The 25,860-nt window shown below is 42.7% G+C and overlaps 1 protein-coding gene across 1 annotated transcript in view; it reads right to left on the bottom strand.

Moving 5' to 3' along the window:
• METTL24 (methyltransferase like 24) overlaps positions 1-24,941 on the bottom strand; it is an 84,017-nt gene extending 59,076 nt beyond the window's left edge. Inside the window, exon 1 of the mRNA XM_036317946.1 lies at positions 24,381-24,941. Coding sequence (XP_036173839.1) covers positions 24,381-24,686 — 306 coding nt within the window. The 5' untranslated portion in view covers positions 24,687-24,941. The remainder of the gene's footprint in view (positions 1-24,380) is intronic.
• Between the last annotated feature and the right edge of the window lie 919 nt (positions 24,942-25,860).

Raw genomic sequence — 25,860 nt, 5'->3', positions numbered from 1 at the left:
CAGCAAAAGATTCTACTAATTTGTGTTGTATGGGGCTATTTTGCAGACATCTGAGATTCTGTTTCCCAAAGGGTAAAAAGTGATCACTGAGTCAGTCCAAGCCAGTGCATAGAGATAATGGACTTGGCTCTAAAAGAATGCAAGAAGTAGAACCATGAGGCCTTCAGATATTTTTGTAATTTATGATATCAGCATTAAATGTGTTTCTCAAAAAAAGAAAATTATTTCAAACGAAAGAAAATGAATTCTAAGAATTTACTATTAAAAGGTAACATGAAAAAGAAAGCAATCTTTTAAAGTATTCTTTTGACTCCCAGCCTACATTTATGCACATAATGCTATATAATAAAAACCTAATATGCTAAGTGTCTGACCATTTGACCGTTCGACCAGTCGCTCTGATGCTCACTGACCACCAGGGGGCAGATGCTCCTACTGGTAGGTTAGCTTGCTGCTGGGGCTGGGCCAATTGGGGCTGGGTGAGATGGGCAGGATACGCCCTGGAGCCCTCCCATGGTCCCTTTCCGGCCCTGATCCTGCACGGATTTGTGCACCAGTGGGGTCCCTCAGCCTGGCCTGCAAGGATCAGGCCAAACCGGCTCTCTAACATCCTCAGAGGGGTCCCGGATTGCGAGAGGGCACAGGCCTCTAGTAGAAATATATTAATTCAAGACCATAAACCCTAAACAAAACTGGTTGCATTAAAAAATTATAGAAAAAAAGCAGACCCACCCATGAACTAGAAAAGAGAGCCATCAATACTGCCTTCTGCAAAAGATTGCTTTGTCTTGAAATTTGGAATAACAGATTTCTTCTTCACAGGCAGTTTCCTGCACACCCTTGAATGACCTCACATAGCCCACGCAGAAACTGTCAAACTAAGAACAGTATGACCACCAGTTATACAAGCAAGTTTTACACGAGCATCTTTTTTCTTTTTTTGTAAAAACAAATATAAAATAAGCCAAAGAAGGCTTCTAATGATCTGTTCCTCTGAGTTTTCAGTACCACAGTTCTTCAGGGATGAAACAGTATGATGAGTGATTGAAATGATCAGTTTCTTTATTGTGATAGCTAATTGGTAGAGTGTTTGTGATATTTTTATAAAGTTTTAATATTCCCACCTGCAGATTCCTACATTTAGTAAGCTCCTGAAAAGGTTAAGAACCAGTAATTTCTGTTGGGAGAGATGGCTAACGACTGATCCTCTACATTATGGTTGTGCCCATAAGAAAGAATAAGGTTGTGAGTTCTTGACTCAAACTAAACGATACACTGAGCATAGGTTGATGTGTTGATGTTGGGGATGCCTAAACTTCTTGGAGGAACAATCTCAAAATAAGCAAAATATATTTATTTTGAAATTTTGTTGCAATTTTGTGATAATTAAAAGCATCTGTTAGTGGGCAGGAAACGATGATTGAAAAAAATTGTTTATTCCTTTCTAGCAAAAGAAGGGAATTTGTGCCAGTTGTTAGGGGAGGAGGAGGCATAAAATAGTGCCTGGACAGAACATGAATCCGGCCACAGCTAAGGGTTTGTGAGCATCAGCCACTACCTTTCTGGGAGACCCTTAGATCATCATGGTTCTTAGGTCTCTGTTCAAGTGTGACCGGTACTAGAGAGTCTCTGGGGTGGCAGCTCACATGCCTTCCCCTAGGCATTCTCATACAATTAGCCTTTTCCTCAGAGTCAGCCGGCTTCAAAAAAAAGCAAGGATCAGTTACACATTTTGTTTAAACTTCAGGTTCCCCATGCACAAATTTCATTTAACAAATAAAGAATCTCAGTTTCAGCTCGGGGTAGGATGGGTAAGCACACCCCCACCCTGTGTCTCCCACTGGATGTAGCAATAAAACCTGGACAGAATATGAGGAGCAATTATTTGAAGAATCTGAAAAGTAAAAACTAGCAGGCACATTGGGGGAAAAGACTAGATTCAGAAAACCACTCAACTGGCAGTGAAGTCGCCATTGTCATTTTCTTATGGTATCCCACCTCCTGCCCCTACACAAGGCAGACTCACAAGGACACAGGCATTGGCACAGACTGGGAGCTCCAGCAGAAGCCCTCTTGTTCAGGCTATAGGAGGGAAGGGGTCTTCTAATACTAAGAGAGTGGGGAAAATGCCCCCATCTTTTCCTCTCCTTTCTTTTTCTTTTTCTTTATGCTTTCATCCCAACTCCTAAGCAGTCCCATTACAGTAATGGAAGTCACAACAGCAGCCATAAGTACCTAAAACTCTGAGGAAAGGGAAATTTCCTCTCCAATTTGAAGCTCAAGAGGGCAAGGTGAACCCCCATGAGTATTTTCTGTCCCCTTGCTCCCAAAGCTTGGCCTTGGACTTGGGCACAGTCGAGGGGAGTGTGTGACAAAGCACGGGGAAACTAAAGCCCAATGTTTCTATCCAAAGGTTCAGAAAATGCAGGGAACCAGAAAATACTGAGAAAATTGCAGAGAAGGAAAGCAACCCCACAAAGTGATTTCTGAAGTCCTGGGCTCAATAATATGATCCTCATTAATATTTCAAAGGCTTTGCGAACCGAGCTAATAGACAGACCTTTACCCAGGTGCCAGACCAATCAATCACTGGGTGGCATGAATGTGGGATGGAATTGCAAAACATTGCAAACAGAACCGATACTGACATCACAATCCATAGAACTTGAGGCATGAACCGAACCAGGTCAATTTGCCTGTTAAAAGACATATATCAACTTTATGTATAGTATGGAAACACAACTCATAATCCCATAATATAATACTCAAAATGTCCAGGATATGATCCAAAACTATTGAAAATGAAACCAAGATGAAGACTCAGGAAAATCCCAATTAGTGTGGGGAAAAGACAATCAACAGATACCAATACAGACATGATATGGATGTTGGAATTATCTTAAAAAATCTTAAAAACAGCAATTTGAAAAATACTCCAAGAAGTAAGAGCATACACTCTTGAAACCAATGGAAAGATAGGAAGTCTCATCAAAGAACTAGGAGGTATAAAAGCCAAATGAAACTTTTAGAACTGAAAAATACAATAACCAGAATAAAAATCTCAGTGGGTGGACTCAATATCCAAATAGATATGACACGAAGAGTCAGTGAACATGAAGACGGGTCAATAGAAAGTATCTAAACTGAACAACACAGAGAAAAAATGATTTGGGGGGAAAAAATTAAGAGTCTCAGTGTCTCTAGTATGCAGTCATTGGAATCCCAGAGGAAGAAGAGAAAAAAAATCAGTGCGGAAAAACACATTTAAACATATAATGGCCAAAAGATTTCCAAATTTGACAATAGACATAAACCTAAAGATTTAAGAATGTGAGCAAATCCCAAAGAGAAAATTCAAAGAAATCTATGCGTATAAATGTGATAATAAAACTACTGAAAATTAAGATAATAACAACAAAAAGAACTGAGTCTCTATTAATCTTCTGACTGACCTGCTAGTGGGCCAGAGTCAAAATGGTTGGGTAGGAAAGGGCAGAGCCAGCCCAACCCACAGGGGGCCTCTTACCCTAAGGTTCCTTCCCTGTTAAGGGCAGGCCCCACCTCCCCAAGTCCATCTGCTAAATGTCTTTGGCAGCAGACAGTGCTCATGCTGAAACCCAAATCCAGAGCAGCATCTGAATCCTTTCCCCATCCACCTGCCATCTCTTCATCATTACAGAGTGTAGGCTGGGAGGCAAGGGACCAGAAATCAAATCAAATGCACTATAACTCAAGCAGGTCCTGATAACTTTTAGGAAAGATTAAATAAAAGAAAGAGAAAGACAAAGGATAGGGAGGAATAAACACTCAGCTCTAGATTTATTCTCTAAAATTTTATGCCAAACCACAAGTCTCCCCAAGGGCTCTCTCACTGTGACCGAGGCTGCTGCCCACATCCGTGCAGTTGTCCTTCATGGGCCTCTCAGCCTTAGAGCCTCTGGTGAGCATCTGTGGCACAACGTCCAGCAGAAAGCCTGTCAATGGTCAAGCTCGGTGTTGCTGAGCAGTTTTACAGGGAAAACATTCAGTTCTAAAAATGGCTGCATACAATGATGTATATACGCATGCATGTATGTATTTCTCAGTTTTAAGTATGTATTCATCATTAACGAACTTTTCATCATTTTCATATTGTCCATATTTTATACTTCTATATATTGCTACCCTCTGGTCCTTTGGATTGTGATAGAGTATTTGGTAGCCTGAGTGAATCCTACTGGCAATTAGAGATAAGACTCTGGTTCTAGGACATTCCTCCCATGATTCTGTATTTATAGAACATTTTCTGCCTAAATGCACTGTGAGTTACAGTGCCTGACAAGTAGAAGCAGCCCAATAAATGTTTCTTTTTCGTCTGTGGGAAGCTGCCAGCAGTGTAAAATAAGGCAGAGAGCTGGCCAGACAGCTCTAGAACCAAAAGCACTTAAGCCTCCAACCTAAATGGAAGTAAAGATCTACCCTCTTTATCACTAAGTGGCCCTTTTCAGGAACATGAAGCATTGCTGAAAGAAGCAGACTTTTTAGGAGGTCGGTTATTATTGGGTTTGCTGCGGTGTAACTCTCTGGACTCAGACTTCTTTCATGAGCGAGAGTGACAATCTCCAGAGTTAGAAGTGAAGCTGCCAAAGTGGCAGCTGACCCTGGCCCAGTCTTCTCCCCTCATTTTAGACAGGAAAGAACAAAAGTAAAGGGGGCAAATAGCGCAAATAAACACAGTAGATCCAAGCTGATAAAAATGTTGACCACATTTCTGAATTGTATGAGAAAGGGGTACTAACATTCATTGCATTAAAGAAAAACAAACTTCCCTCCTCCCACATGGAAGGACTTAAAAAGCAAACAGGCGATAGTACCCAGAAGACAAACTAGCTTTAAATTTACTTATTTCTACCTGTAGAGAATCACTGTATTCAAAGAAAACGTATGGATAATCTGCCAACTCCTTTATATTAGAATTGAAGAAAATGAAGCTCAGAGGGGTGAAATGACATACCAGAGTCACACAGGTGGGAGGAGGCAAGGATGTGTCTCAGACCCAGACCTCCAGGCTGTTAGTCCCATACTTGTTCTGCTACACGATGATCCCTCCCACCCAGGCCTCAGAGTTTTATCTTTCCCATACATAATTTTCCTTTTAATATAGATATTACATGCCCAATAGCAACTTCAGAAGGGATTCCCAGGTAAAAACCACAATAGCTGTCCTGCACTGATACATTTACGAACTTCTTTATATATATGAAGGAGAACACACTAAAGTGTTCACCAGTGGCTCTGAAAATGTCATGGATGAGGAGACGTCAATGAGTTTAAAACGAGCATTAGAATGTGACAGGGGAAAGGATTCAGGCCTTTCTGATAAATGGTAATGGTATGTCTCAGTGGGCACGAGGTCAGCCTTAGTCCTTGAATGACAGCAAGAAGCTGAGCTCTTCCCCCACTCCTAACCCCCACTGGATGTAGCATTAGCAAGATATAAAGGTTTATTATTTAATCCACTGAAATTTTGAGGACATTTGTTATTGCAGCATAACCCAGCCTATCTTGACTGATACAAGTACCTCAAAGGCACTGGGTAAAAGATGGTTATCATTATTTATGAGCATATTCCCACAGAACCTTCCCAATGCCATACCATCAGAGACTGAATGGTAGGACAGAACAGACCATTGGTTATGGAGATTCTCCATTAGGGGGAAAAAAGAGTTATAACCAAAGACAATCCACTGCGAAGATAAGACTCAGAGAAGTGAGAAATGCTCAGATAAAGACTATAGGACACTCTGATTACAAAACAAACCCGACTCTGATCTGCTTCTTAATGCATCCTGCCCCTAACTTACTGTGCCAGGCTTTTTTTCCTCCCATCCAGAATTATCTTAACCACTAATCAGTTCAAATTCCACACTTTATTCAGAGTGCAGTTCTAGTCCCACGTACTTCCCCCAAATATCCCAATCACTCAAGCCTCTACGATGCGCAAAATAAACTATGCAAAGCAGGTGCTTCACAATTATTGCTTGTACTTCGCATTTTATACTTAAGCAAATGTTTGGTAAAATCTGTTTCAAGTGTGTCAATCTTGTTTCTCTCACCAGACTACAAGCCTTGTGAGGACACCATGTGTTTTACTTGTTTTAAAGTCCCCCACAGAAATGACTCCAAGAGACATTTTTATATTGACTTAAATGCCAGAGAGGAAAGAACATGATATAATTCTTGGGATTGAGGACAATTTTTTTATTACTCTGGAAAAAAGTAGGGAAATTCACTAGTTGACCTTTTTAGTCATACTTTATTCTAGCTAAATATAAATACTCTTTATTTATTTAGGTGGGAATAAATTATTATAAACTCTAAATGTCTTTGACCCAGCTTTGTTCAAATTAAAATAATAAAATAAAACCAGAGTTGACAAGCAATTTAGCAGGCGCCCTGAGAGATTCGAAGAAAGCATTGTTAAGAATTTCAAACATTTCATTAAACATTAACATTTGTCTTGATAGATTAAAAAAATCTAGCAATTAGAAAATTTAAGCTAAACCTGTATGCTAGTATATTCTATACCTTGAAATTGTGAAGTTAGGTTTACCCAAATCTATTTGTGAAGAAGAGCACAGAGCTTTTCTGTAAAATGAAAGTTTGTTTTCATAATTCCAAAGACTGTTGGCACGTAACCTTGAAACTATAAATGTTTGTTAGTGTAAATTTTGTTAAATGCAGAAAAACTAATTGTTCAGGTAAGGTGAGAACAATGTTTTCCATGGAGGGCTGATCCCATAAAGCCTTGCTCTGACCCAGTTCTAATCACTCAACCTGCACAACGCTGTGCAGATTCCCTTAAAGGTGAGTCAATGCATTTCTCCTTGTAGGAATTTATTTTACACATAAAATTAAGTAACTCCACCATACTTTAAGCCATGGTGCACACTTTTTATTTCTGCAATATGTTTGCAGTAGAAGCACTCAACCTGTCTCTACAAACCGCCCTGGGCAGATTAACTGGCTCACAGCATTTTCTCCGCCTGTACACTTCTGCTGCTACCAGACTAGCTATAGTTAAACTTTAAAAATGTGAAGAACCACTGTTCTGAAGTGAATTCGGGTCCTCACTGCCCTGGTTGTCTGCAGCCCAGAGGAACTGAGAAGCCGAGCACCAGCACTCCCTACACAGAGCCCTCCAGTTGTATTTCTTTCTCACTCTAATTTTTTTCCTCCTAAACTCCAATCTGTTCCTATTTCTTCGCTTCTATTTTTAAATTGAAAAAGTTTGGTTTCGAAATAGCTATAATCTAGCCGAAACCGGTTTGGCTCAGTGGATAGAGCGTCAGCCTGCAGACTGAGAGGTCCTGGGTTCGATTCCGGTCAAGGGCATGTACCTGGGTTGCGGGCACATCCCCGGTGGGGGGATGTGCAAGAGGCAGCTGATCGATGTTTCTCTCTCATCGATGTTTCTAACTCTCTCTATCTCTCTCCCTTCCTCTCTGTGAAAAATCAATAAAATATATTTAAAAAAAAAAAAAAGAAATAGCTATAATCTAAGAACTCCTCGGATAAAAGAGAAAATTAAAATTTCAATTTCTCTTACCCCACTTCTCCCATTCCTGTATGGTTTTGTTATTTAAAAAAAAAAAATTTGGTAAACCTTAAGAGTACTTTTAATCTGTTTTTCCTATTACGCTAATGACTTGACCAAACATCTGTGCCTTTATTTTAACTATCAGCATCCCGGCTTGCCTATTTTTTAAAATTAGCAAATTATATACCAGTATATGTATTTTTTTTCTGTTCCTGTCCCAACACATCACCATCACAACAAAGGATACAATGTTGTGTGTGTTACAGGGGCTACAATCTGTGCTGGTGATTTGGTTTTATAAATACGAACATGCCTTGTCCAGGAGTAAGGCCCAGGCACTCAGATTTTCCAAAACAATTCTCTGTATCCAGGGTACCCAAGTAAATGCAAGCACTTCAGCTTCAAAACTGATGTGGCTGTCTGCTCCTGATTGAGGTTAATGGCCTCTAAGTGTACATTAGCTAACTAAGCCATTTTTTTATTTCTGTACAAAATGAATATTCACTATTCAAAAGAATATTCCCTATCATAATTATATAATCAGATCCAATTTGTTCTTAAGCAAAGTAAGTCATGTTTGAAATTCCAACCTGACAAAATAGCTAAAAATTAAGCACTAAAATATATTGGTTGGCTTGGAAAATATCTAAAATGCCTTAATATCAAACCTAAAATCTAGAATAATCAACATACTTTTCTGAGATCCAAATTTCAGCATGGAGATAGCCAGAGTATAGAGAAGAAAAAGATATTAACTCTGACCTCAGCCGACAATTTCTATTTACCTTAAACCAGTTATTTAACAAATTCCCTCCTGGTGGAATGGAAAAAACACCACCTCACTCATAAAGATATTATGAGAACCACTGGGGATAGCAACAGAGCAAATCTTTGTAAGCTGGGAAGAGTTGTATAAAAGCGAGAGATTGATATAATTACTGTTCCCTTTAACACAACTGTCCTCCTAAATGTGGGTAAGGATGAAGGCAAGAAAGAAGAACCAAGGTAGCTGAAGTCTAAGCAGAAGAAAAATTCACTCCTATAAAGGATGCAATGGGATGACAGGTGCATGGCCACATCTTTGGACAAATCCCTGGTGCTCTGTGTCAGTGTTTTGTGCAGAAAGCTGACACAGTAGGAGGCCAGCGAGCTCACAAGGATGGCAGCTTGAGGTTCTCCCTTACGCGGTAAACAGCAAGCTCCTGGGCTCCTACTGCAGGGCTGCATGTGTCTGGCCCTGCAGTGCCTCTGCCAGGCCTGAGAAGCTGTTGGGAGAGGGAGCATGAAGTTCACCAGGTGAACCACTCCTGAGGGGCCAAGCCAGGTGCTTCCTAGCGAAGCAGGCAGGTGGACGCGACGTTTCTGCTGAACATGTTCATCGGTGAGCACCATGAGGCTGGGGTCCCAGGGCTCTCTCACAGTTCATCTGTATCTGAACAGAGAAAAACATGTGATTTCACAGCTGTCATTCACTCTACGGGCTTCTGAGAATCGTTTAACTGAGATATAATTCACATACAATAAAATTTACCATTTCAAACAACTGGGTGGCTTTTAATAGACACTGAGTGGCCAGATTATTATGACCACCTGACGTTTGTAGGCAAATTAGCTATAATTTCGCGCTGAAGTTGCTAGAGGGCCAGACCCATTATAAACGTCTGAATCGCACAACATACCTAAGTATCGTTGATGATCAAGTTCATCCTATCATGTTGATGGCGTAGCCCAATGGAGATGGCTTCTTCCAACAAGACAATGCGCCATGCCACAGTGCTCACATTGTGCAGGAGTGGTTTCAAGAACATGAGGGAGACTTCACCTTGCTTAGGTGGCCCCCACAATCAGCAGATCTCAATCCAATTGAGCATTTGTGGGATGGAGTTAAAGGAGCCATCAGGCAGCTGGTTCCACAGCCAACAAATCTCACAGAACTGGACAGTGCTATTCATCAGGCATGGTGTCAGATTCCTCGCATCACCTTTCAACATCTCGTGGAGTCAATGCCAAGAAGAATCGCCGCAGTATTGAAGGCAAAAGGTGGCCCAACGAAGTACTGATGGGGTGGTCATAATAATCTGGCCACTCAGTGTATACACATATTATGCAACCAGCACCACTAATTCCACAATATTTTCAAGGTTCATCCATGGTGTAGCATGCATCAGGGCTTCATTCCTTTTTATGGCTGAATAGTATTCCATCATATGGATATACCACATTTTGTGTATCCATTCATTAGTTGATGGATGTTTGGGTTGCTTCCAACTTCTGGCTATCATGAATAATGCTGCTATAACCATTTACGTACAAGTTTTATATGAACTTGTGTTTTCAATTCTCTTGGGTATATACCTAGAAGTGCTATTGCTGGGTCATTTCGGGGCACTCTTGAACCTAATGTCCATGTTCACATACTTTGTGTGAACTCATTTCCACGACAGATGGAAATACCGTTCACCAGCAACCCCAAAAGCCAAAGGTGTAAATGAAGACATGTATTGCTGCTCCCAAAACACCACTAATAATCTATTTCCGTATATTATAAAACTGCAGTAGCCATAGCTAGGATGAGGGGATACACTGGGTCTAAGTTGGCACAATCAAATCTTAATTTTTGGAGCACAGAACAGATTTAGATTAAATAAGAACATTTTTAAGGGCCATATGGTAGCAGGCTACGCCTGTCAGGTGGACTTTTCACCAGACATGAGGTAAGTTTAAATCTTCTCGTGTATTTTTATATTCAAATATGATGTTATAAACTTCTGTTGTACAAATAATACTTTACATGTCACTCTCACATATGTAATTGTATGAGAACTATGCAAATTGTCAAAATGCCAGATAAAAGGGCAAGAACAAGTTATGAAAATTACCTTCTGCTTTTTTAAGTTCTTTCATATATCTCCTTATATTGTTTAGTCCTGTGCCCTTTAACCACATAAAAGTCCCTGTCTATATAGGCAATGCCATATTTCTCTCTGCTTTTCTAAGCAAGGCTTGGAGGACTATAATAGCTATATTGCTGTAGTGGAATGAACACTAAAAGAATTAATTATGTATTGCATTGTTGAAGTTAACAACTTCACGACAGCTTTTCTGTGTTGAAATCTCAAACTAACTTCTGAATAGTTCTAAGTCACACTAGATTTGTGAAGCCTAGAGTCTTTCTAAGTGAAACTCTGCATTCATTCCCCCATTATTAGCTAAAATCCTGGTATAATGAATGCTTCCTATATCCAAAGCACTATGGTGAGCAGCCCAGAGGATGGGGGAAACATGATTTTTTGAAAACAAACACCGATGGCAGCCAGTTGTGCCTTCCTACCAGAGTGGTATAATCCATCTCTAGGCTGGACCAGTAGGAGAAGGGGACACACACAGGAAGCTAAACTGCCTGAGTAAGAAAATGATATGTATTTGGAATTTGTTTGCTGGAAGCTCAAGAGAGTAGGTTGGGCAGCAGGAAACTGAAGGCATGAAAATGGAAGAAAGGGATTGAGGTGTAGATAAGAGAAGACAGGGTTAATGGTACAATCTAGGAAGAAAGAAATCATCAATGGCCAGAAAAACTTCAAGTTCAATTTTCAGTTGATTTCTGTTTTGAACTCCCTCTATGACCCTGAAACCTTCAGTATGGCCTGTGTTGGCGTCACTCTGGGGGATAAAAGAAGTGGGCAGTGCGGAGCAGGAGGAGGAAGCAGTGACCAGAGGTGAAACACTGAGCTAGGGGCAGGAATTCAGAGACAGTGAGCAGAAAATGTAAGCCCCAGACATTACCGGGACACTGGAGGGGAAGAAAAGTACTAGATCTCTCCCAGCACATGGCTCAAGCCATTTTAATTTAGGTGTTAAGGGAAAGGCTGACTCCAGAAGCTGGAAAAGATGGAGTCAATCTGCCCAACAAGCCCATACTTGTGTTAGAAAAGGTGGGTAACAGACAGAAGGAAGTAAACACCAAGGTTTAAACCACTTTAATCTCCTCCATGGAAATGGCCTCCTGTTATAACAAAGAACTTGAAGACTTTATGGTGACATTCCCATGAAGGGTAAGAGAGTATCAGAACATTTTCTCAGTGTCCCTGTTGGAAATCTAGGACCATTCTTCTCAGGCTGCAGATGGGAAAACTCTAGCACAAGAATCTCATGGATTTGATTGGGTTCACTGCAGGTCAGTGGTCAGTGGTCACCCCCACCTCAAACAGTCACAGTTGCGTGGCCCTGAGGCCATTTCCACAGCAGGGGTTGGAAAATATTTTCGGGAAGAGCCAGATAGTAAATATGTTAGACTCTGTGAGCCAAGAAGCAAAATCAAGGATATTAAATAGACATTTATATAGCCAGAGAGAGGACAAGTTTCCACATTTTTATTGATGAAATTCAAAATAATTGCACACATTTTTTTGAGATATAGATCTACTAATGAGAAGAATGGAAATATTTTTTCTGGATAGTATTTTGCTTCATTGGGGTTCAAAGTTAGTGTTTCCTAACATCAAATCAATTGCAAATATTCAAATAAGAATTTAAAAAATATAAAATGTCATAGTGGGAATGCCATAAGAGAAAATATTAGAAGAGTGACTGGGTAAGGAGCTACTTTGGATAAAATAATTAATAAGAGTTCCTTTTTCTCAACATTCCTATTAATCATTATTTTAGCAGACATTTTGCATTTTTTCCCAATATTATGGGTGTGTGTGTGTGTGTGTGTGTGTGTGTGTGAAATAAAATCGCATTCTGTTTTGATTTGCTTCCCCTGCTTATTGGTAGGGTGTATCATCTCTCTGTGAGTTCATATTCTCTCTTTTCTGTAGATGGATAGAAAAATAGTCTTCCAGGTTTCCTCTTCTATTAATTTCGATTAATTCCTGGTTAATTCCCTGCTTTTTTTTTTTTCGGTTGTCTTTTTCTTACTATTTTGTTGGTGTTCTATTAAAATTTAGGATATTAATCCTTTATTGGTGATATGCACTGCAAATATTCTCTCCCGGCCTATGGCTTGTCTTTTAACTTTGTGGTGTCTTTTGTTTATAAGAAGACTTTAGCTGGTAAATATCTGGTAAATAGTCTACTTTGTGTGAGAATTGGTTATTAGCTGCCTGTCTTGGTGGGCAATTTGAAAAGCCAGTTTCTGTCTCTTTTTTTCTTTCTTTCTTTCTTTTTTTTTTTTTCAGAGAGAGGAAGGGAAAGAAAGAGGAACAACGGGAAACATCGATCAGTTGCCTTCTGTACCTGCCCTCACCAGCGATCAAACCCACAATCCAGGCAAGTGCCCTGACCAGGAATTGAACCTGCAACCTTTCGGTGCACAGGATGAAACTCAACCAACTGAGCCACTCTGGCCAGCCATACCTGTATCTTTTTTATTTCTAGGAGCCCACATCCCTCCAGCAACAAAGGGTTGAACAGAGACAATCTTCATTTACTGAGCTATCCCACAGGCCAGGTGCTTTCACCTACGTACTCTTGTTTAATCTTCACAATAGCGCCGTGAGTTAAGTACTACATACCACTTTTTTCCAGAGGACGAAACTGAAATTCAGATAGGGTATGCCACGTGTCCACATCCAGTAACTGGGGGAACAGAATTTTAACTCCTGACCTCCAGTGTGAAAATATGATACCATCTTACTCAAAATAAATAAAAACAAAATAAAAATACATACTGTCATATCGGGCACAACAGCAAACAAGAATATTGCCTCTGATTTGTCGCCAGATTCTGAATACACATTTGAAAGTCTTTCAACTTGCTCCAACTAAACATGAATAAGTGATCACCATGAAGATCACTTATTACTTTAAGTCCACGAAGATGGACTTACACATGGAGCTTGATTCATCTCACCAGAGGCCTTCGGCTCATTTACACTCATGACTTTATTTATTCAAATAATTTGCTTTTTTCTGGGGGAGGAAAAAAGGCCTGCAGACCATCATCCCATCACTGCTCTGCGCAAAAAATTCCAGCATAAATAATGTCAACAAGAATCGTAGTATTTAACAAACTCCAGGACACGTCACAGCACTGTTCATAAGATATAAACAGAGTCTTGTTTTATTTCACTGTTCTGCCGAATTCAGTTGTTTGCTTAGTTTTAGATCTAGGCCCCTGGAAGAGCTTCCCATGCTTTGTTTAACACTGCCGAATGTGCATATTTAGCAAGGCACTCAAGACGGCAAGCCTGGAACATAACCTAGATGATGTCCATTTAGGTATGAATGATTGAAGGATCCTGGGGTGGCTGTAAGCTCTGTTCAACCAATGTTTCCAGCTCTCTGACTTCTACCCTCTTGCACTGGGTAGGGCCCGGCAACCAGCTACGGCCTTGGGATTGTGAGCAGGAGGGCTGTGTGTGGCCTCCAGCCAGGCATTTAATAAAGCCATTAGAGATGCCCGGCGCACTCACCCCTCTGTGCAGGTGACAGGCAATATTCCAGTCTGTGGCTGTGCTGCCAGTCTGGGGTCCAGAGAGAGGACAATGACAGCACAGAGCAGCAGCACCCCACCCCCGCCAACCGGCAATGGATGCACAGCATGAGCAAGAAATACATCTTTGTTAGGATGAGCCCTGAGATTTGACAGTTGTTTGTGATCACAGCATAAACTGGCCCCCCTGGCCCTATACCCCACCCAAATGGCACCATGAAAAAGGACTTCGTGTTTCTAGTGATAAGTTACAGATTTGGGAAATTTAGTATCTGATGCTAAATGTGATTATCTTGTCAGGGAAAGGTCTCTCAGCCCATAGTTCACTTGGACCCAAATCATCATGTCCCAAAATCTGAATTACATAGGCCAAGCAAAATTGAAGAGAGAAAGTTACAGCTGTAACCTTCTGAACTGTCAGTTCTAATTTACTGATCTGTCAACGTTCTTAGTTGTAAACAATAGAAACCACTCTGGCTAGTTAAGCAGAAAATAAATTGATTGAAGATTTATTCACTTACAGAATCTTAAGGGCAGAAATACCACTCTACGGGCCAGTGTAGACTCCACAGCCCCACCGCTGGGCACACACGCAGGGCCCATTTCACCACCTGGATGCTGGGTGCTTCTGCTGAATCTCGGCCACCATGCTACTCCGTGGTCCTTGTGCCACTCAGATTTCTAAGGTACAATCCAAACTCTCACGTAGGTGTTTCCGAATGGTGAGGCCTAAAGTGCACTAGGCACAAGGAAAAGTTGGAAAAAGTATTTTTTGGCTTTTTTTCTGAGGAAGGTGGAGAATTCCTCAACACAAGAAAGAAATTCAAAGGTGTGATTTAAAAGAAAGAACGATAAACACCTACTCCATCTGTGGGAATGGGTACTATGGACAACTAAGGTCTTCAACGCTTATGTCCGTTCCTAAGTTCCAAGAGCCTTCCTGGTTTCCACAGCTCTTCCTTCAGTTCTACCCCAGGACCCTTCCAATGAATCCCTATTTTTACTAGTTTCAGTTGGGTTCTGTCACTTGCAACCCAGAGTCCAGATACATGAGTAACCAGACTTAAAGAATCCAAAACTATGCTGTAACCAGTTTGGCTCAGTGCATAGAGCATCGGCCTGCAGACTGAAAGGTCCCAGGTTCGATTCCGGTCAAGGGCATGTACCTTGGTTGCAGGCACATCCCCAGTGGGAGGTGTGCAAGAGGCAGCTGATCAATGTTTCTCTCCCATTGATGTTTCTAACTCTCTATCCCTCTCCCTTCCTCTCTGTAAAAAATCAATAAAATATATTTTTTTAAAAAAAATAATCCCAAACTAGCAAGTTGCAAACAGGGCTCGAAATATTCAGATGCTCTGGAGAAGCTGTGTGTGTGAAGTGCCTTCCCACATTTACCGGGGGGCGGGGGGGGGGGGGGGGGCTCAAAAAACACACAAGACTCTAACTTTGGTTTGAGAACTCTAATTGGGATCATGGGCTGCATACTGATTATATTTACTTTCTCTATTTAAAGTCCTCATAAATAACTTTTCCTAAGCAAAGAAAAAAACAAACAACAAAACATTGCATCTACATAGATCTTATGTGCATATATACCCATCTCAATAAAAATATCAGAAGTATAGACAAGCTGCCAACTTACTGCCAAATGCTATCTGGAAATAAGGTTATCTATAAAAACGCATCTAGACAGAGAAACAGAGAAATAGTTAACCAATAAAAAAAATACACACAGAATCATAAATGCTAGGCTTGGACATTATTAAAAACAAACCAAGACAAAACAAAACTACACTCTATTTCTAGGTGCTCACGCTCAAGATCCCTGAACTGGATTAGTTAAAATAATGGAATAAAATATGAAAAAAACAAAACCCTATGGGCAAAACGGTGCAGTAATTATATGAATAATTAAGGAATGTCAAGGATTTGACTTCATGGGGTAACTTAGAGAAGTTTCCCCTTTCCCTAAAAATGGCTTTGAGGACAGGGAGGCAGGTCCTAGGCTATTTATGGCTTGTGGCTTGAGCTGGTTGATCCAGGGTGTATCTAAGAGTCTGAGTGGGGTGTCGAGTGAGGGAGGTGAGTCTTGTTATGGTGGCACTTTAGGGAGAAGGTTAAAGAAAGCTGGGATTTCCAGAGCAGCCCCATTCCTTCTCTGCTTCACATGTTGGTCAGTTAGCTCTTCTTCCAATTCAGTGAGGTTTTCCCCAATAAATTTATTCTTTTTTTTTTTTTCTTAAGCTAGGCTAGGGTCCATCCATTTTTACTGTTTACAACCAAAAGAAGATTACATTAAACATACTCCCCTACAATCTTACTCACCCCAGCATCTAACTCAAGTCTTGGATAACTCATCTTTCTTTATCACAAATGACCTTCAGCTTTTGCAAATCTATGTGCCATGCTGCCACTGAGTTTAGCAGCCTTAACCTCACTGGGAAAACATCTGGCTAACTGTTGATTTTGACATTTGGCTCAGGGGTTGCAACTTCAAATGCCTTCAGAGGTCAGACAGTTAATGTACATGGAGAGAGAGCCAAGCTGGACTCCACTGGACACTATATGCCCCATCTAAAGATGTGTATGTTCAAATACTTAAAACACAGTGTGACTCCAACAAAATTCTTCATGGTCAAATTTACCTCCTGAGCCATCAACTAACAACCCATCTTGCTGTTAGTTTAAATTACAGATGGTCTTGTAGACTCATAAAACTCAATTTTGTCTCTATCATTTGAGCAGAATAAAAATGCTTCTTAAACAACAAATTTTCTCCTCCTCTATTAGCAGAAAACGCCTTAGATTATTAATGGAACCAATCTGAGGTGTCTAGAGAACGCAAGGGGTGCTTTTAAAAGAAGCTGAGAAAATTGATATAAATGGCTTTTCACAAAGATGGCCCCGAAAGCAAAGAAAGAAGTCACTGCCCCTCCAAAGCCAAAGCAAAGGCTTTGAGGGCAAAAAAAGCAGTGCTGAAAGGCGTCCACAGCCACACGAAAAAGAAGATCCACCCGTCACCCACCTTCCAATGTCACCCCAAGACATTGGAGCTCTGAAGGCAGCTCACATATCCTCAGAAGAGCACCCCCAGGATAAAATAAACTTTACCACTATGCTATCATCAAATTCCCCGACTACCGAATCAGCCATGAAAAATAGAAGACAACAATACACTTGTGTTCATTGTGAATGTTAAGACCAACAAGCACCACATCCTACTGGCTGTGAAGAAATTCTATGACATTGACATGGCCAAGGTCCACACTCTGATCAGGCCTCATAGAGAAAAGAACACATAAGTTTGACTGGCTCCTGGTTATGTTTTGGATGCTCCCAACAAAATTGTGATCATCTAAACTGAGTCCAGCTGGCTACTTCTAAATATAAAAAAATTTTACCGTAAAAAAGAGAATTCATATAAATAGAACCATTTTTAAATGGAATCAAAACCGTCATCCCAAAGGAAAGGTCTTGCACATCTTGCTCCTTGAAACTTTAGAATGTTTGACATGGGCAAAATAACCTTTGGACGGGGTCAAGCCAACACTGTTTTACAAATAACTGTTTGCAAAGCTAACAGGAAAGCAGACCTCCTCTCACAAGGACTGATAATTGTGAACATTCTTTAGAATCAGTAACCAGCCATGTATAGCTAAAGAGTAACTTAGCTTGTTAACACCAATAGAAATGTCTTTATTCTATTCATGTAATTATTTCCCTCCCCTTTTTTTTTTTTTTAATATATTTGTATTGATTTCAGAGAGGAAGGAAGAGGGAGAGACAGAAACATCAATGATGAGAGAGAACCATTGATTGGCTGCCTCCTGCATGCCCCCCACTGGGGATCGAGCCCGCAACCTGGGCATGTGCCCTTGACCAAAATTGAACCTGGGACCCTTCAGTCCGCAGGCCAACGCTCTATCCACCGAGCCAAACTGGCTAGGGCTCCCTTCCTTTTCTCATTAAAAAACTCTTGCCTTCACCCCATCACCGGAACACTATTTGAGTTTCTGCCTGAATCTACGTTTCCCAAATAGCTATTCTAAGATCTCAAATAAACACTTGTTGCCTTTCACTTTGGACTTTATTTTCAGATTAACAAAGCTTATCAGCGCTGGTAGATTCCAGCCTTCGTGTGTGTCTTGGGGTAAATGAAGCAGGCTCCGGTGACTTTCTATGAATTATAGAATCAAGAGCCAAACTGCTTACAAGCACAAAGACTCCAAAGGTACCCCAGCACAGATGGAAAACTCAAATGCCTACCACCCTTGACAGTCTCCAGTTTCACTACCTCGTTCTGATTCTCTTCACAGACTAAGATAGAAATCCAATTCAGGAAAGCTAATAAGGCTTCCCATTCCTCGGAGAAAATGTACTGGACAACCTGCTCTCAAAAACCTAAAAGCTCCACCACCAATTGCTGAAAAAGAATGGAGCCTCCATTAGCTGTTCTTTTGCGCACAGGCTGCTCTCTGAGGAAGTGTGGGGTTTGGGAGGAGTGCAGAGGCCTGTTCCCCATGGAAGGCACATCAAAGTTTTATTCAAAACCTGTCTTTCTCTCTGTGAAACTAAGCAACTGCTATTTCACACCCACGTATTGCTGGAGAGCATTCAATTACCCTCAATGACTTCGTTTAAAATGAAAAGGCTTTGCCTCCTGAGGACAGTGTGAGAGGATTGATTAATGTTGGTGAAGGACAGAGGTGTAAGTACACAGAAAAATCCTAAGTACTGGAAACTACCGCTGGGCCATATTTGACAAGCAATTCAAACCTACCTTCAAGGTTTGTTTGTTTTTTTGTAAAGAATAAGGAATTTTGAGGCAATTGGATACATCAAGGGGCATATGATGCCATTTTTTCCTCTTCCTTTCTGATGATAATGGCAGAATTAGAAAACTAAGAGGAAGAGAGAAGTGATGAAGAACGGCCAAATTTTGCCATATGGTTTTTCAGGAGAAGAGGAAACATTTTTTTTTCTTTCTGACACACTGTTCCAAAGGATCTGTGACTAACAAACCAAGCCAGCACATTGCTGGGTTCTGTGGCTCTGTGACTCAGAAGTCACTTTTCTATCCAACATATTAAATGTCAAGGAAAATATCTTCGATAAGAGAGGAGAAATTTCTTCAGGAAGCTTGGCTCCTGTGTGAGTGCCTCTCCTGCACAAACGAGCTATATGTTCTGCTGCTGTCGTTTAGGTGGATTGCCAACCTGTAAGGAAACATCTGCCCAAGACTTCATAAAGAAGCATCAATCATAGAGAAACATATCTTAGTCCTCTATAAGCGCCCCCAAAAAGAACTTTACCCATGTAATCATAGTCAATGTCTGCTTAAGGGGAAAAAAAGATCAGAGAGAGACACAGACAGAAAAACAGAGAGAAGGGAAAGAAAGAAAAAGAATTACAGTGATACTTTGATGCATGCATAGTATGCAGAATTAGGAGACCACAAGCCCTGGTGGAATGCTTAAAGCCTCTGTACTATACAAAAATGTATGGGTTCCAGGCTAGTCCTAAGCAAAAAGGGCAATATTTATCCATCATTATTATGAGCCCTCAGTTCACAGTGCTCTAAGATCAGAAACCCTGATGTGAAAGAGGTTTTAATATGTAGAGCTAGTTCTTGCATGGCTTGCTGAAAGAAGGGATGAAGTGAGGACTACACTTCTCTTTTTTATAAGGACTGTTTTCTTTAAGAGAAGCATAAGCTACGATCAAGGTGGCAATATAATCACTGAATTTTTGTTCCTCTAACAAAGGAAGCATGTTGACAAGAAACACTCGGCAAACCAATTATTTCATGCAGGTTTTCATCCATCCAGAAAGCCATCCTCAAAATAGATGGAGCTTTTCCTCCTTCACCAACCAATCTGGTAGGTGCCTATGGCAAGTACCCAAGAATCTAAATAACACTGTTGATTCTCAACAAACAAAAATTAAGTAAAATAAGATCCAAGGAGTTCAACATGTAACTTCCAAACTTTAACTTTATAAATTATTTAATGATGCCTTCAGCTTATATTTCAGCACATCTTGATGGTAGGCTAAGGCGGAACAAGATTTGTCCCCCTGGAAGATAAGGGATATTGAGCTCTATTCCCAGAAGTGAGAGAACAGATCAATTAACTGGTCTTTCCAGTTTTGAGGAACATTTTAATCCAACTTAAAAAAAACAAACAAACAAACAAAAAAAACAAAGTCAAGATTCCCACTATCTAGGAATTTGGGAAAATTAGAATGTATACCCTGAAAATAAGTAAATAAATAACTAAATAGCCAGGGGGAAGGAAATCCAGGGAGAATTTTTCCTTAGGAGGCTAAAAAGATAATATTTTAAAAATAGGAATAAACTCACTCCTTCCTTATATTTTTTAAACCAAAAACATTTAAAGTCATGCATAATAGATTAAAGTAGATTCTTCTATTTGTTACACAAGAGTGTAAGCATTTTTCAGGAGGAAGCATTGACTAGGCATCACTTTAGGAAACACAATCCTTTCCATCAAGAACAACTCTGGAAACAAAACATTCCGTCTGAAATGGATTACCAGGTCACAACATGTGCAAAGCAAGTCACAAATTGGGAATGCATTTCGGTTGTCATCTCAAATTGGGAGAAGATCAGCATGGAAGAAGGATTGATAATAGGAAGATTTCTAAGCAACATCCTTGAGCTGAGTGTTCAAGGATGGAAAGAAAATAGGTTATAACAACATATCACATTTGGGGAATGGCTGAGGCTAAAGACTTGGAACAGAATAGTGAAAATTAAAGCTACCATCACTGAGTGTTTACAACACACCAAACTCTCTACCAGGGGTGAGGAATATCTGGCCTGCAGGACATATAACGCCCACAAAATCATTTTGTCTGGCTCTGCCAAGGCATTAGGGGTGAGTTAAATGTTTGATCAAACATAGCAGGCTAATTTTCAAGTTGATACTTTTGTATGGCCCAAAATGGTATTATAAATATCCAAATGTATTATGCTAAGCAAAATAAGCCAGTCAGAGAAAGATAAGTATCACGTGATCTCACTCATAGGTGGAATCTAATGAACAAAACAGATCTAGAGACATAGAACCATGGGACAGACTGGTGAATATTAGAGGGAAGGTGAGGGCGGGGGAGGAGAGATTAACCAGGGAATTTATATGCATATATGCATAGCCCATGGACAAAGACAATGGTGTGGTGAAGGCTTGGAAGAGGCGGTTGAGGGGAGGAGGAGGGAGTCAATGGGGAAAACAAATAAAGGGGACATCTGTAATACTTTCAACAATAAAGATAAATTAAATAAATAAATATCCCAATGGCCCTTGGCAGAAAAAAAGTTCCCCACCCCTGCTCTATACAAATATTCCCTTTTGGTTTTTTCTAACTTAATTTTAATAAAACTGAGCCCCGGGCTCAGACTAAATCTCTCATCTTTGTTAGCCTCACTCCCTAGTTGATCTCTACACCTCATGGCTTTAGTGACACTGTGCACTGATGACCCCCACATTTCTATCTTCAACCTGGACATGTCCTCCAACTACAGACCTGTATGTCCAACTGCCTGTTTGACATTTCCACCTGGATGTCTGAAGGATATCTCAAACTCAACACGTTTAAAACCAAATTCCTGACTTCCATCCATTCCTTCCAAAACAAAAAACTAAATGACAGCGACAACAGAAAACTACTCCCTCACCTACCTTCAGAATACACTGCGTGGCCAGATTGTTATGACCACCTGACGTTTGTAGGCAAATTAGCTATAATTTCACGCTGAAGTTGCTAGTGGGCCAGACCATTATAAATAGGGAAGCAGGTTGTTTACCATGACAGAAGTGATTTTTTTCTGAAGATATGGGTAAACAGCACAATTTAATAGCCTTTGAACGTGGGATATATTTGAACGTGAGTGGCCAGATTATTATGACCACCCCATCAGTACTTCGTTGGGCCACCTTTTGCCTTCAATACTGCAGCGATTCTTCTTGGCATTGACTCCACGAGATGTTGAAAGGTGATGCGAGGAATCTGACACCATGCCTGATGAATAGCACTGTCCAGTTCTGTGAGATTTGATGGTTGTGGAACCAGCTGCCTGATGGCTCTTTGAACTTCGTCCCACAAATGCTCAATTGGATTGAGATCTGGTGATTGTGGGGGCCACCTAAGCAAGGTAAAGTCTCCCTCATGTTCTTGATAGCCCTCCTGCACAATATGAGCACCATGGCATGGCACATTGTCTTGGAAGAAGCCATCTCCATTGGGACACACCATCAACATGATAGGATGAACCTGATCAGCAACGATACTTAGGTATGTTGTGCTATTCAGACGTTGTTCCACATGAATTAAAGGGCCCAAATCATGCCCCAAACCATAACACTGCCCCACCAGCTTTAAGGGTTGTACTCATGCATGTGGGGTGCATGCTTTCATGCTGTTTCCACCAAATTCTCACTCTGCCATCTGCATGATGCAACTGGAAACGTGATTCATCAGATCACATGACTTTTTTCCAATGCTCGACTGTCCAATCCTTGTGTTCCTGTGCGAATTGGAGACATTTTATCTTGGTAACTGCAGACAGCAAAGGTGTTCAAACAGGCCTTCGGCTTCCATATCCCATACGATGCAGTGTACGGCTAATTTGCCTACAAACGTCAGGTAGTCATAACAATCTGGCCACTCAGTGTATAACCAGAACCAACTACTTCTCACACCTGCATTCTACCACATCTCTGAGCCACCACCTACGCCAGCCTGGATCCCTGCAGCCTCCTAAAGGTGGTGGCTATGAACTTCCTCTCCAGTGAGCCTCTGAGGCTGTGCATCCCAAACTTTTCCACTTGTCGGACAGGCTCCGGTTACAGACACTTTGAAGTAGAGACTAAGAGCGATTCTTGGGCAGGTGACAACAGAAACAATGGAGGCTAAGGGCGGCTGTGACATGAAGAGTGCAGAGTGGGGTTGACGGCATCAAGGATGGGAGATTTAAGAATATCCAGAGAGACAAAAGAGCCTGAACTTGTAAGAAATATCAAGCCCTAGGTCAAATGTTCCCTCTCAGTTAGCCTTTCTTGACTCCACAGGTACAGTTCAAGACTGCAATGATAGCATCGGTCACATTATTGGAGGCCTGTGCCGAGCACCTCCCCAACTAGACTTTGAACCCGTTTTTGTACCCCCAGCACCTGCTGCAGCATCTGGGACCTGGTAAGCCCTTGGCAAAGTGTGTTGGATGCATAACATGGTACCATGGAACTTGCATTAAGAACATGGAGAAGAAGTGGCTGCATTCTTCTGGAAATGAGGCTCTGGAGGCAGAAAAACATATTTGAGTTTATCCAGGAAGATAGCACTGATGGGAGCACAATGGTGGGGAAAGAGAGAGGGAAAGGCTTGAAGAGGAGGTGGAGGAAAGGAAAGACGTGGAAGAAATACTGTGGGTGGGGGTATGAAAAAATAGGTTAGAACTAGGAAGCTAAAGGAGATCAAAGGAAGAGTTTTTCTCATTCCTCCGGAGGACGGTGGTGAGGAACGGGAAGAGGGATGCTTAAAAGAAAAAAGAGAAAACCAGGCAACAAAGAGCACTCGGTCGAGGTTGATGGGTATAAGCACCAGGCAAGCTCATACCTGCAGTTCTCAGTCTTCTCACTCCCAAGCACCAAGTAAATTACTGCGCTCTAAAAGGAGGGTGGGAGCCAGAAGCTTCATAATCTGAGGTTAAAACTGGCCCACTTGGTGAGGTGTGAGCCCAGAGGCTAGTGAGGTAGGCAGAGCAAACCCCCGTTATTGCTTCAGTCCTCCAGGTTCACATTAACTCCGCATTAAGAGGTGCTGGAGCTCACCCTCTCGCCCCGCGCCAGCCACCCGCCGTCTGTGGTGTAATTCAAGGGAGATTCGCCGCAGAGTGGACCTTCCTCACCGCGAGCAAGGTGGTGGGAAAGCCATTCACAGCGCACACAGACCCAGTTCTGTCCAGGCCTCGAGGAGAACATTGGGGCAAGTACAGAATATACACAAAATCACCACTTCTTCCTTGTCAGTGCCCATCCCCCATCCCCTCCCCTCACTCAAATGTGAGTGAGAAGCAGGACCCCGTCCTGCGCCCCGCGTGCCCGCGTGGCCGCGTGGCTGGCAGGCAGGGGCCGCCAGCAAACCGTGGTGGGAAACGCATGGACTCTGCTCAGCCGCACTTCGCTGCAGTGAACGACGCACCAGGGGAGCCGCCCGAGCGAGCGCAGGGTTCAGACTTCCTGACGGTCCCAGCGGGACGGCCTGCGAAGCCCGAGCGCAGGGCCCCGCGGGCGGTGGAGGAGGGGGGTGGCGTCTAGAGCCCCAGACTGCACGTTTGCCACTGACCTTCCGGCCCGGGCGCCCGCGCGGGGCGCAGCAGCCCGTCTCCAGCGTCCCGCTCCCGCCGCCCCCGGGCGGGGCCCGGCGCCCGCTGCGCACGTAGGTCACCTGCCTCCTGCTGGCGCCGCGCGCGGGGCCGGGCGCGGGCGGCAGGTGCGGCGCGGGCGGCCGGGGCGGGGCGCTGCGGGCCGGGGGCCGGGGGCCGGCGCGCCGCAGCTCCGCGCAGAGCCGCAGGCCCAGCAGCAGCGCGGCGCCCAGCAGGCAGCGGCTCAGGGGGCTGCAGCCCCTCCCGGGCGGCCTGTCCCTCGCCATGGCCGGGCCGACCTCGGGGCTGCGTTCGGCGGCGCCCGTCCGCCCGCCCGCCCGCAGCAGGGATGTGGCCCCGCGGTCCCGAGCTGCCAACTGTGGCAACACCCCCGCCGGCCAGGGCGCGGGCTCGGACCCGCCTCCCTCCCTCCCGTCCAAGGAAGCCTCGGCGTAACCTTATCCATCCCAGCCGAGCGCGCCGGCCGCTGGAAGGGCGAGGCGTGGAGGGCCAGGCGGGGTCCCGGGGTGCAGGCGGCTCGGCTGGGCAAGACCCCGAGCCCCAGCCCTCACCTCGGGGGTGTCGGAGGAGGCTCACTCCGGCCCGGCCTCCGGGGCCTGGCGGAGCTGAAAGCTGTGGCCAGAAAAAGCGCATTCCTAACTGGAGGGATCCTGGGCCGCAACTTCATTTTCTAGTATGGGTTGGTGCAGACACACAGCAGGAGGATAGGTGAGCTGCCAGGTTTTGCTATAAGGAGCAAGTTCTGATTGTCAAGCAGCTCGTGCCATTGAGCACAATACAAAAATGCATCGCACTTATGCTCAGGTTCACAAATTCTCTCCCTCCAGAAAGAAGAGGGAGGAGGAGGAGAGAACAGCACTCGCTCAGTGCAGAATAATCAAATTAGAGTTATTCCATTTCTAAATTCTGCCTGAAGCTAATCCCTGCTTTCTCTCCGTGTTATGAAATGTGTGGGGGTGAAGGAGGAGCGGGAAAAAAACACACACAAGATAACTGACAGCAGGGAGAGAGAACAGAAGATACTGGCATGATGTAAATCAAATTAATTTAGCTCCACACGCACACCTCCCTGCTGTCTTGCGCAGATACAGAGGGACAAATTTATCTTTCAGCAAAATGCTCCCCAGCTGGCATTTTCACCACCACCTTGACCTTAATTAATCAGACGAAAGGCTCACAGCCTGAAGGCCAGTGTTGGCTGTTCCATTTGCAAATATTGGTAAAATTCTTCCCCACAACCCTTTTGTGGTTTGGGTTTTAGGTTTAGGTTCGGATTTGGGTTTGTTTTCTTTAGCTGTGGCCACATTTTTTTTCATACTTTACGCTCGCATTTTTCATGTTTGTCTGTAGACTACCTCTGCTGACCTATCCTCGCCCCTTAGGAGCCTACAGAAGGGACAACAGAGACATGGAGCCCCCTCTGCTATACCCCACTTGAAT

The sequence above is a fragment of the Myotis myotis genome, unplaced genomic scaffold (genome assembly GCF_014108235.1).
Source record: "Myotis myotis isolate mMyoMyo1 unplaced genomic scaffold, mMyoMyo1.p scaffold_m19_p_7, whole genome shotgun sequence".
Taxonomy (NCBI): Eukaryota; Metazoa; Chordata; class Mammalia; order Chiroptera; family Vespertilionidae; genus Myotis; species Myotis myotis.
The sequence above is the reverse complement of the archived record's forward strand: the minus strand, read 5'-3'. Positions and strand labels throughout refer to the sequence as shown.